At 42.9% G+C, this 12,490-nt stretch overlaps 1 protein-coding gene across 5 annotated transcripts in view; it reads right to left on the bottom strand.

Moving 5' to 3' along the window:
- FANCI (FA complementation group I) overlaps nt 1-12,490 on the bottom strand; it is a 96,016-nt gene that overhangs the window by 8,515 nt on the left and 75,011 nt on the right. For 4 of the 5 annotated variants that reach the window (XM_074399999.1, XM_010349805.2, XM_074400000.1 and 1 more), the window contains exons 23-34: nt 12,201-12,365; nt 11,118-11,297; nt 7,915-8,081; nt 7,502-7,587; nt 6,442-6,558; nt 3,680-3,731; nt 2,387-2,514; nt 2,220-2,288; nt 1,953-2,046; nt 1,455-1,642; nt 206-259; nt 65-124 (exon numbers count right to left, since the gene is read on the bottom strand). In XM_074399999.1, coding sequence (XP_074256100.1) covers nt 65-124; nt 206-259; nt 1,455-1,642; nt 1,953-2,046; nt 2,220-2,288; nt 2,387-2,514; nt 3,680-3,731; nt 6,442-6,558; nt 7,502-7,587; nt 7,915-8,081; nt 11,118-11,297; nt 12,201-12,365 — 1,360 coding nt within the window. The remainder of the gene's footprint in view (nt 1-64; nt 125-205; nt 260-1,454; nt 1,643-1,952; nt 2,047-2,219; nt 2,289-2,386; nt 2,515-3,679; nt 3,732-6,441; nt 6,559-7,501; nt 7,588-7,914; nt 8,082-11,117; nt 11,298-12,200; nt 12,366-12,490) is intronic. The other variant, XM_074400001.1, reaches the window with a different exon arrangement.

Raw genomic sequence — 12,490 nt, 5'->3', positions numbered from 1 at the left:
TCCCTTGGGCATGTAAGAAATCCTTTCTTGAAGATCTGTTGGGTACTGCCTCTCAATCACTTACCTGTACATAAGAAATGAAAGAATAACACAGGGGGGTCAGATGAGAGCCAGACAGCTTCACCTGCAGCAAGGGAGAAGGAAACCAATGTAACCAACAATCAAAGTGCTTCCCCCATTCCTAGGAAAGGCATTCTCAACTCACCAGCTTTTCCATATTTTTTGGAATTCCTCCAGAGCTCCGACACACCTGGAGATACTAATAAAAAAAGATTCCTGGATTTAGCAGACTACCCTATGAAACTACAAGTCCTACTGCAGTGAGCTGATGGGAGTGTGACTCATCGTTCTGACAGGAGAGGGAAAAGAAAAATTCAGAGAGAAGCCGAGACACAAGGCTTCCTTCTTCCTCTCCTCCAAAGCTCCTCAGCTTCCCAGACAAGGGTAATGAAGGGTTTGTTTCTAACTTTCTCATTTCTTTAAAATCTCCTCAGGCTGGTAAGTCCCTGCATGTCAAAAACCAACAACTTGGCTGTTTTTCTTTTTAAAGATGCCAATAAAGAGAAGAGGCTCTCAGTATTTCCACTACAGCAGGTGAGCCACATGCAGCTAGAGCTGCACATTCTGAGCCACAGTGCAGTGAGAAGGGATGGTTCACATCTTTCTTGGGTTATCTGTGCCTTTCTAAGTATTTAATATAATCACTGCTAGAAACATAAACAGTAAGAGCAGTTTATGCTTTATCTTTTTATAAAAAATTATTTTCTTCTTAGTATTTGATCTATAAGATATTTAACCCCTAAATGCTTAAGGAATGAAAAAAGGGAATAAACATCTCTTTAGTGTCCAGAATGGTTAGAAATGGTATAATTTCTATGCAATATGGGCTCAGATTTAATTCTAGATAGTTATAGTTTAGATTAAACCTTAGAAGGCATTTGAAAGAGGCATTCATTCTCAATGAGGTGCCACATACATGCCAAGGAATTAAGGGCCTCCAAAAGCAGATTTATTTTTTGTGAGACAGAGTCTTTCTCTGTTGCCCAGGCGGCACCCGCAGTGGCACGATCTCAGCTTACTTCACCTCTGCCTCCTGGGTTCAAGCAATTCTCCTGCCTCAGCCTCCTGAGCTAACTGGGATTACAGGCACCTGCTACCACACCCAGCTAATTTTTTAGTAGAGATGGGGTTTCGCCATGTTGGCCAGGCTGGTTTGAACTCCTGACCTCAAGTGATCTGCCCATCTCCGCCTCCCAAAGTGCTGGGATTACAGGTGTAAGCCACTGCGCCTGGCCCAAAAGCAGGTTTAGAATTTTAAACTGTTTTTCCCTGGCCTGTGGAGACGCCTGCCACCTTCTGACCGAAATAAAAATGAAACCATGACCTGCTGCCCCAGCCTGACCTGGCTCCCTGTGGTAGAATGGTGGAGGCGAATCTGCTTCTCAAATACTCACATATCTGACAAGTGCAGTAAGTGTGGTGTACATTTTGCACAAGTCCTTTAACAAGGTGTCCACACAGCTGCCTGATGGCAGAGCTGTCTGCACCAGCTCATGGAAAAATGTAAGCAGAGTTCCCAGCTGCATGATGATGGCCTTCTCCACAGGATGATTTGATAGGACTGCCTGAGAAGAGGCCTCTTCTGAAGGGAAATAAAATTGGCACATTCAAACCCAACTTCATTTCCAGTTAAGAGTAAAGGAGATTTAGAAATTGATTACCACTAGAACATCTTTAGGGAAAAATGAACATTCAATATGCAGAGTGAATCAACAATCGTGATTGTTGATAAGCCATAAGATCTTCTGCCTCTTTCATCACATACGAACAAGTCTAGCTCAAAGGCAAGTAAGAAACAGCCCAGGGGCTCCACGTTTATGCACCAGCCCCGTTTGATTTTTGGTAGACCTGGCTCATGTCAATTCCTGGAATCCCAGTTGAACTTATCTTACCTGATAAGGTTTCTTGGCTCACTTGTCCCTTAAGCTTGGTGATTAGCCAGTCCACTTCTTCTAGGACCTTCTCTGCCTGACTCAGAACGAGTAACTGAAAGACAAGAGTGTCTGCTGTGATCACACACAGCAGTGGGGTATTAGAATAACCGTGGCCACTTGGCCACCTACAGGTGGGTAACAGGCCTCAGGACACAAGCCACTTCACATGGAGCAGAACGGAAGGAATGACAGAGCTGCTCCCCGTGGCTCAGCTGCAGCACTTACACAGACGGTGGGGGCAGCCATTCTCAAATTCACTATGGCAAAGTGGTTTGTTTTCTCCACCTCTATGTCCTAGGGAAGAAAAGAGAGGTAAGACGTAATGACAGTAAGGTTGTTCCCTTGACCTCCATCCCCACACAGGGTATTGTACTGAAGGCTCACTCAAGTACCTCGTCTATATCTCCCAGGTGCCCATGGATATCCTGGGACAAGTCACGCAGCAGAGTGACAGGGCTTTTATACAAAACATGCAGGCTGAAAAGCAAGTTCATCAAGCTCTTGCAAAACAAGGCGTCCTCTAGGAATAGGAAGAAAAGCAAATGAAAAGGTAAGTTATAACCCAGGCAGGTCCCTCAGGCACGTGTACGGGGGTAGGGGTGGGGTGCCTAACCAAAACAGGTAGCTGGTCACATCCCAGGCACAACATCCTAGTGTTACACACACTACAGCCAAGCAGCTAGTCTGCAATGATGCCTCTTCATCCGTGTGCCCAAAGAGGCAGACATCTACTGTCGTCAGTCACGATCGCCGTGCAACTAGCATCAAGTACATTATGAGTATTCTAGGGACTCCCTCCTAACTTGCCCCACCAAGGAAACTATCCTGACTTCTGTCCAATTCTGAACCTCACCTAATGGAATTCTATAGTAAGTACCCCTTCTTGCGCCTGGCTTCTTTTGTTTTACAGTATGTTTGTGAGATCCTCTCCGAGTTGTGTGCCTGTGTAGTTTGCCCCTGCTCATTTGCTGTATAGGATTCCACTGCGTGAATATATCATAAGTCTTTTATCCTTTCTAATGCTGATGAACACTTGGGTTTGTTTTTAACCTATTAAAATAGTGCTGCTGGCAGGGCACGGTGGCTCACGTCTGTAATCCCAGCACTTTGGGAGGCCGAGGCGGGCAGATCATGAGGTCAAGAGATCAAGACCATCCTGGCCAACATGGTGAAACCCCATCTCTACTAAAAATACAAAAACTAGCCAGGCGTGGTGGCACGCGCCTGTGGTCCCAGCTAATCAGGAGGCTGAGGTGGAAGAATCGCTTGAACCCAGGAGGCGGAGGTTGCAGTGAGCCGAGATTGCGCCACTGCACTCCAGCCTAGCGAAAGACCAAGACTCCATCTCAAAAAAATTATAAAACAGCGCTGCTAAGATAATTCTTTCATGTTTTTCTGTTGTGACTGGATTGCTCGGTCATAGGCATATGTTTAATTTTAGTAGTTAGATATTGCTTAACAGTTTTCCAGAGTGCTTATACCAATTTCTGCCTCCACCCACCGTGAATGACAGAGCCAACTACTCTACATTCTTGCCAACGCTTACAACTGGTATTAGGTGTCTGTTTCATTTTGGCCACTCTGATGAATGTGTAGTGAATGGGGAATAGCTTTTCTTTCCTAAATGCCATTGGAGGATTGTGATTTTATATGAAGGCTTTGGGAAAACATGGCAGGAAACTCACCCCGGCTGTTTTCCTTGCAAATCTTCGACGTCCAGGATAACATCTGCAAAAACTAAATTAGAGATTATTCGGATGTTAAAGAACCAAGCCAGAGATAGGCCTAGGCGTTATCAGAAGAGTTTTAGACCTTTCCATGTCTAAGCCAATCAGTTGCCAAAACATGTTCTTGGATCTCAAGGGGTAATATATGATGAAGGGCATAAAAATAAGTCAAAAATTCCAAGAATTATGAGAATAACATACAATTTAATTCTCAATGTCTTCGTCCTTACTGAGGGCCAAAAGTTTTGGGGTCCTCATACCTGAACTTCCTTCACTTCTACCACGGTGGTCTAGGGTGAAAGCTCGCTCTTTCCTTCCCATGTCCCCACACACTCCAGTTGAGGATATCAGGTTATCAGAAAGTGTGGGAAAGAATCCTGGCTCTAACAACAGTAGAGTTACCATTTAGAGGCCAAAAGAACAAAGGTGGTTAGAACAGAGAAGGGGCAAAAAAGAGAGAAATAAAAGAGGCAAGAAACCAGACTGAATATTCTTAGCTAAGTGCAGAAGACTTAAGGTCTTCAGATAGCAGGGGTCTGCATCAACACAGCCAACTTTCTGTTTCCGCAGTTTTCTGGAATAGGTTTTCAGCTATAAAACCACTGAAATGCAGTTATACTTAAGTGCAAATCACTACCAGGAATGAAGTTTTGAAGTGTTGAGGAAAAAGGTAAGTTAAGAGGCTAACTGAAAGCGCTCTACAAACTGATATTAATATATCTTCAGAATATCATGTTCAATGAAATAAGCAGGATGCAGAACAAGTTTTTGTGTGAAGAGGGGTAGGATTGGGAATAAAAATCTGTATTTACTTGGGGAGGAATAAAGAAACTTGAAGGATACAACAAACTAAAGGTATTTACTTATTTGGGGAGAGAAGGAACTCAACAGATGGAGGACATGGATAGGGGAGACCATTCAACATAAATCTCTTGATAATCTGTGGTTTTCAAATCAGAGAACTTTATTACCCATTCAAAATTAAATTTAAATTTTTGACTTATTTTTTCTTTGTTGTTATTTTTAATTTTTAATTTTTTTTTGAGACAGAGTCTTGCTCTGTAACCAGGCTGGAGTGCAGTGGTGCAACCTGGGCTCACTTCAACCTCCACCTCCCAGGTTCAAGCAATTCTCCAGCCTCAGCCTTCCAAGTAGCTGGGATTACAGGCATCCGCCACCACACCCAGCTAATTTTTGTATTTTTATTAGAGGACGGGTTTCACCATGTTGGCCAGGATGGTCTTGATCTCCTGACCTCGTGATCCACCTGCCTCAGCCTCCCAAAGTGCTGGGGATTACAGGCATGAGCCACCGCGCCCGACCTAAATTTAAAAATTTTTAAAGAGACTACCTGAAGTTAAGGGAGACGGGGTGGGTGGTAAAAAGTTTAAAAACCTAAAAGTTTAGGCCGGGCGCGGTGGCTCACACCTGTAATCCCAGCACTTTGGGAGGCCGAGGCGGATGGATCACGAGGTCAAGAGATCGAGACCATCCTGGTCAACATGGTGAAACCCCGTCTCTACTAAAAAAAAAATACAAAACATTAGCTGGGCATGGTGGCTCGTGCCTGTAATCCCAGCTACTCGGGAGGCTGAGGCAGGAGAATTGCCTGAACCCAGGAGGCGGAGGTTGCGGTGAGCCGAGATTGCGCCATTGCACTCCAGCCTGGGTAACAAGAGCGAAACTCCGTCTCAAAAAAAAAACCTAAAAGTTTAAAAAAGAACAATTTAAAAATTTTCCTATATATTTTAGCTTTTCCAAATCCATTTATTTTTCCCTCAAATTTCCCCCTGCCCCAATTGTCCTTTTCTTTCCCAGTCCTTTCCTCTTTGCAGCAAAAATAGCAGTGTGAAAGGATGATGCTGAAAGCAAAGTGGGAGCGAGCTGTTTGGAAAGGGACAAAGTGAGTCACAAAAGGGACTTTGTCTGGGCAAAGCTGGAAGTGGGACAGTAGGAAGCAGGTCAGCTTTCTAGTGCCCAAACACCGTAGCACTCCCAGGCTGCAGCCTTCTGAGGCAAGGGCTCACGGACCGAGGAGTACACCCGGGGCCTCACTGTCTTTCTCAAGCCCAGGAAGCAGACGTGGTAGGAGCACACAGGCCTGGGCTCCTGAAGGTTCTCTATCATCCTACAGGAAAATTACTCCTGGATGGAACAGAACCCCAACACGTGGCTCCTGTCTTACTCTTCTGCGTGTGAACAACTCCACACCTATGTGTGCTCACTTACACACATCTCTGCAAAGATGTTTCTGCTTTGGCACTATAGTTACACCTTCTGAATTAATCCTCTCCTGCTGCATTCCCTCCTAAGTCAGTAATAGGTAACTGTGCTAAGAAAGGCACTGCCTTCTCCACCATTAACCAACCTTCTTCTTACAAAAGAAGGGGAAACACCAAAGAACTCAGGTTTCAGAGGTTGAAGGCACCAGAGATCAACGCAGGACTCTTTCTGTGGTGTTTCTGTCTACCCTGAACAAACAAAACAAAACAAAACCAGTATGTTCTTGCCCTGTATGGCTGCATGTATGTATGTTGTGGTAGACACACTACGTAGGAAAGAATACATCTTACAGGTCTTATATTCACTCAGGCGTATAATTAAATATATCATGTAAAATAAGCTCAACTTCAAAAGGACATTGAGAGATACACTTTTATGACGCCACAGTCCTTGCCGTCTGAAGAAAGCTACAAGAGGTTAAGTGAGGGTGCCAGTACCTGAGGCGAGGAGGGCTCCAGGAGCTTGGACAAGCTGGTGAGAACAGTGACTAGCAAGACGGCTTCTCTGCTATTAAAATCTTCCTCCTGGCCGCTGAGCAAATTCAACAAGGACCTCTGAAAAAGGCAGGCACACACAGCAACGTTAGCAGACACGTTCCTACCGGGAAGAAGAGGCATCTAGTCAGAGACTCCTTAGATTGGGACAGAAAGAATTCAAAGCTACCAAAGTTCTAAGAGGATAAAATCTAAAAATGAGCCTAGATTGAGTAGCAGTTTCCTAAGCTGTTTCTGACCACAAACCTCTCTGAGAATCTTCCTGAAAACTGACTCTTTCTGTTCCAAGGCCATGCTAAACGTATATAAGGAACTATGTACCCAGTTTCTGGTGGCTCACACCTCCATGGAGCCTATCCGTCGTTCTCAGGCTTAGACCAGGCACCAAACCCAGCATTCCTTATATTATCTTCCCTGTTAGCTGAAGTAACTATGTCTTTGATTATTTATTTGTCAGTGTCTTTCTACTATAATCAAAGCTCCAGAAGGATAGGAATATTTTGTCTCTTTTGTTCCTGCGATATCCCCAGCACCTAGAACTGTTTCTGGCACATGGAAGGGACTTCAAAATTACTTGTTAAATGAAAAAAATCCTGTGATAGAACATCCTGCTATTTTGACAACGATTGGTTAGAAACTAATAAGCTTTACTGTCCAGTCTTTATGCAGTCTATCAGACCAAGTCAAATTATACCACAGACTCAAAAACAAAAACACAGATTCTATGTATACCTTGAAGGCTCCTTTCTGTCTGTATCAATTCCAACAGTGGTCCTTGGAGGTAATGAGTTTTGCAGGTTGGGATGGCTAAATACACATCCTCACTAGGGTCCTTTGAAATACATTATCCTCCATTCTGAGAGCTATGTCCTGTTGCTTGGATGACCCAAGGAAAAAACTCCTCTCTTGCTTGCTCACTGTCTGCCCATTCTTCCAGCTGTCCCTGCTAACAGTTCCCTTGCAAGGCCCCTCCGGCCAGTACAGCAGCTTCGAGGCTTCTCACCTGAAACTGCCGGATCTGGAATGCTGTCCTCTGAGTGACACTGATGTCTGCATCTTCTCTCTCTCCTCCTTCCTTATCTGTGACATCTAGGAATGGAAAACAAACTGTCTTCTTCGATATAAATTCATGCTTTTAGGCCTTTTAACAGCTAAAATTTTAGCCAAAAAAAGGCTAATGGCAAACTTAAATGTATTTCTAAAATTTTGTGATTTCTTAACACTAGATTCCATTTTCCAGACACTCTTTGCGGCTGAGTGTAATCCACTACGTGCCAATCTTGAATCCACTAGATGTCACTCCTTAGCAACACTAGGACTGTTCTCAAATGTCTTCGTAGGTTAACAAATGGAATTAAGGGGCTGAGTTCAGGAGAAAGCCAAACCAAGCCAATTTATTGATACTCCAAAGCTTACCCAGAGCTCTGAGAAACTGCTGAATCTTGGGCTGATAGAACTGCTGCACAGCACTGAATATTTTCTGTAAACCCTCCAAGCACAGCAGTGAGATGCTCTTTCCTTTCTCTTTCTTTCCCGACTCTTCCACTGAAGTGGGTATTGAAGTGTATCTCCAAAGCAAGACCCTGAAGCAGGGGAAAGTGGTTTTGTTTTTAAAGACAAATTCACTGAGATAAAATTACATACAGTAAAATTCATACCCTGCAGGTGAACAGTTCTGAGTTTAAAACAACGTATGTGGTTGTGTAATCTCCTGATAGTAAGCTATTTCTACTGCTCTGTAAGTTCCCTTGTGCTCAGATAGTCAATTCTCTCCTCCCATTTCCAAGCAACTACAGATCTAATTTCTGTCCCTATGGTTTTACTTTCTACAAAATACCATACAAAAATGGTTATCATTCAGTATATACCCTTCTGAGTCTGCCTTTAACACAGCAGACTCTACATTCATGAGGGATATTGCTGTGCAGTTTCTTTGCAATGGTTGGGGTCTGGTTACATAATAGGGTAATGCTGGCCTCATTAATTAAATGAGTTGGAATATGTTCTCTCCTTTTATTTCTAGAAGAATTTACACAGAATTCACATTACTTCTCCCTTAAATATATGGTGGAATTGACCACTGAATAGACCTAGATCTGAGGTTTTGTGAAGAAAGTTTGAACCACAGATTCAATTTCTTTGAATAGAAATAAGATTACTCAGGTTGCTTTTTTTTTTTTTTTTTCCCCAAGATGGAGTCTCACTCTGTCACCCAGGCTGGAGTGCAGTGGTGTGATCTCAGCTCACTGCAACCTCACACCTCCTAGGTTCAAGTGATCCTCCTGCCTCAGCTTCCCAAGTAGCTGGGACACATATCACCATGCCTGGTTAATTTTTGTATTTTTTTAGTGGAATCGGGGTTTCACCATGTTGGCCAGGCTGGTCCTGACCTCAGGTGATCCACTCACCTTGGCCTCCCAAAGTGCTGGGTTTACAGATGTAAGCCACCACACCCGGCCAGGTTGCCTATTTTTTGTTGAGTGAGCTTTCAAGAAACCTATCCATTAACATTTATTAGCATAAAACTGTTAATATTCTATTATCAATTTTTGAGCATCTGTAGGATCAGTAGTGATGTCTCCTCTTACTCATTTCTGCTATCTGTGATGTGTCTTTTCCTGATTAGTCTGACTAAAGTTCATTAAATTTATTGATCTTCTCAAAGAACTAGCTTTCTTTTTCTGTTTTCTATTTTAACTTTCTCTTTTCTCATAATTGTGCTTTTGTCTGTTTCCTTCCTTCTGACTACTTTCATTATATTCTGCTCTTTTTCTGTTTTCTTAATGTGGAAGTTTATATGAGAGATTTGAGATTTTTAAATCACTAACTGCTCTAATTTCCTCAATAGTGCTTTGGCTGGATCACATGTTTTGACATGTTGTCTGTTTCTATTCAGGATATTTTCTAATTTCCCTTAGGACTTTTTGACTATGGGCTATTTAAAAGTGCATTTACTTTCCAATTATATGGGGATTATCTAGATATCTTTCTGTTACTGCTTTTTTAATTCTGTTATGGTCAGAGAACATAATGATTTCTACTTTTTAAATCTGCTGAGTTTTTATGGCCTAAATATGGTTCATCTTGGTAAATATGCCATGTGCACATAAAAATACTGTGTATTTTCAAGCTGCTGTGGAGTGTTCTGTGCGTGTTAATTAAATAAAGCTGAGTGACAGTGTTGTTCACATCTTCTACCTCCTTCCAGTAGAGTCTATCTACTGTTTTTTTTTTTTACTATGGGGAGAGGATTGATTATAATTAAGGATTTGTCTATTTTTCCTTTAGTTTCATCAGTTTTTGCTGTATTTTGAATCACTTAACCATGATGTAATATCCGCTTTTTTCCTCTGATAATAGAACATTTTATATGTGACTAACAATCCATATCAAAGCAAGACTAGAAGCCCTAGTGAACCCAAGAGTTAAAGGCCAGTCTGGTCAACATAGCAAACCCCATCTCTTTAAATAAAGGGGGGAAAAAAAAAAAAAAAAGGCCTCAGTGGCTCAGGCTTGTAATCCCAGCACTTTGGGAGGCTGAGGCAGGCATATTGCTTGAGCCCAGGAGTTCAAAACCAGCCTTGGCAACATGGTGAAATCCCATCTCTACAGAAAATTTTTTAAAAATAAGAGCCAGGTACAGTAGCTCACACCTGTTATCCCAGCACTTTGGGAGGCTGAGGTGGGTTGATCACTTGAAGTCAGGAGTTTGAGATTAGCCTGTCCAACATGGTAAAACCCTGTCTCTACTAAATGTAAGTTAAATTAAATTAGAATGTAAAAATTAGTTGGGCATGGTGGAGCACACCTGTAGCTTCTCAGGAAGCTGCAGTGGAAGGATTGCTTGAACCTGGGAGGCAGAGGTTGCAGTGATCCAAGATGGCACCACAGCATTCCAGCCTGGGCAACAAAGCGAGACTCCATCTCAGAACAAACAAACAAACAAACAAACAAACAACAAAAGGCAGGGGGCCAGGGGAAGGCAGGACTAGAAAAAGATCCTATGTCAATTACTGCATTTTCTTTCACTTTTTTTTTTGAGACAGACTTTTTGTTGTTGTTTTTGTTTTTTTAGATGGAGTTTTGCTCGCTGCCCAGGTTGAAGTGCAGTGGTGCGATCTCAGCTCACTGCAACCTCTGCCTCCAGAGTTCAAGTGATTCTCCTGCCTCAGCCTCCCAAGTAGCTGGAATTAAGGCAGGCACCACAACACGCAGCTAATTTTGTATTTTTAGTAGAGATGCAGTTTGGTCAGGCTGGCCTCGAACTCCTGGGCTCAAGGGATCTGTCTGCCTTGGACTCCCAAAGTGCTGGGATTACAGGCATGAGCAACCACGCCCAGCCTAAGATAGAGTCTTGCTCTGTCACCCAGGCTGGAGTGCAGTGGTGGGAACTGAGCTCACTGCGACCTCCACCTCCTGGGTTCAAGCAATTCTCCGGCTTCAGTCTCCCAAGCAGCTGGGATTACAAGCGCCTGCTATCATGCCCGGCTGATTTTTTGTATTCTTTCACTCTTAAAATACGTCCAACTTCAAACTACCTTCATCCTCCGTTCCCAACTTGTTCTCTGGAGAAACCATAGCCACGTGGAATAGGCTTCTAAGGAGTGGGAGTGGCTTACCGAGTTATGTCACAGAGGTTCTGAAAAATCTTGTCTGGGTTTTGGCCATCAGGGCCACTCATATGCCCTGTTTCCTTTAACCGCTGCACTTTCTGCAGAGCTACATTCACTGCATAGCGCATAAACTCATTGTTGGACCTGAGAACAGAAAGGCTTTCTTGGTGGCTTTGGGTACTATCCCTAGAGAGAGAGAGAAAAAAAGAAGATTCCCTTATTGTTACTGGGATACGGAATTAAGCTTTTGCACACCCAACAGAGCCTGCCAATAAGCTCTGAATGGCAGACTCTCTAGGGAGCCCAAGATCCAGTCATGGCTATGGCTGCCCTTTTATAATCATTACTCTTAGTTGTTCCTCATTTTCTCCCCATCCTCAAATCCTTTACTTGGGTAAAATGTAAATGTACGTCTTAGTCTAAAGTTTTTTTTGTTGTCCCTTTGTATTTTTAATTCGGTCACCCCCTAACTTTTTATTTTTATTTCTTATTTATTTATTTTTTTGAGAGGAGTTTTGGTCTTGCTGCCCAGGCTGGAGTGCAATGTCGTGAATGCGGCTCACTGCAACCTCCGCCTCCCAGGTTCAAGCAATTCTCCTCCCTCAGCCTCACAGTAGCTGGGATTACAGGCATGTGCTACCACACCCCACTAATTTTGTATTTTTAGTAGAAACGAAGTCTCACCATGTTGGTCATTGCTGGTCTCAAACTTTTGACCTCAGGTGATCCACCAGCCTTAGTCTCACAAAGTACTTGCATTACAGGCGCGAGCCACCGTGCCTGCGCCCCCACTTTTTAAAATCTGTTATTTTATATAAGCTACTTACATAGATTTTCTTATAACACCCTGTTGGAATTCATCCCTCTCTTTTCATTTATTAGATCACTGTTTCTCATTTTTCCTTTTAACGATTCAAGGTACCTATATAAAGTACCTACATAGGGTTGTCCAGCTTTCATTTCAAGAAAATTAAAACCTCCTGACTTAGTTCTTACTGTAAATAGTCCAAACTAGGTGAAACGAGTGTGCCTAGGCAGGCAACCTACCCTCAGGGAGCGGCTGTCGTTAAGCACACTAGCAGAACCTACCTGAACAGAGCAGTGAGAAGACTGGACACACATTTCATGGACAAAAAACTATCATTTGTCTTGTTGGTCATTTTTGTTTTGCCTTTACCAGCTTTTTCATTAAGGATGTCAGAGAGTTTTTTGTAACACATAAATAAGCTCAGAACGTCCTCAAACTTATTCTTACTGTGAAAAACAAAACAGAGACCACTAAGGACAAACATCAGAATACTGTGGTTTACTTTCACCCGTGATAAGGAAACCACAATATTTCTGTAAATGTCATATTTTAGACATAACATTATAAATGA

Source organism: Saimiri boliviensis, chromosome 5 (genome assembly GCF_048565385.1).
Source record: "Saimiri boliviensis isolate mSaiBol1 chromosome 5, mSaiBol1.pri, whole genome shotgun sequence".
Lineage (NCBI taxonomy): Eukaryota > Metazoa > Chordata > Mammalia > Primates > Cebidae > Saimiri > Saimiri boliviensis.
This window is presented reverse-complemented; position numbering and strand designations above follow the sequence as displayed.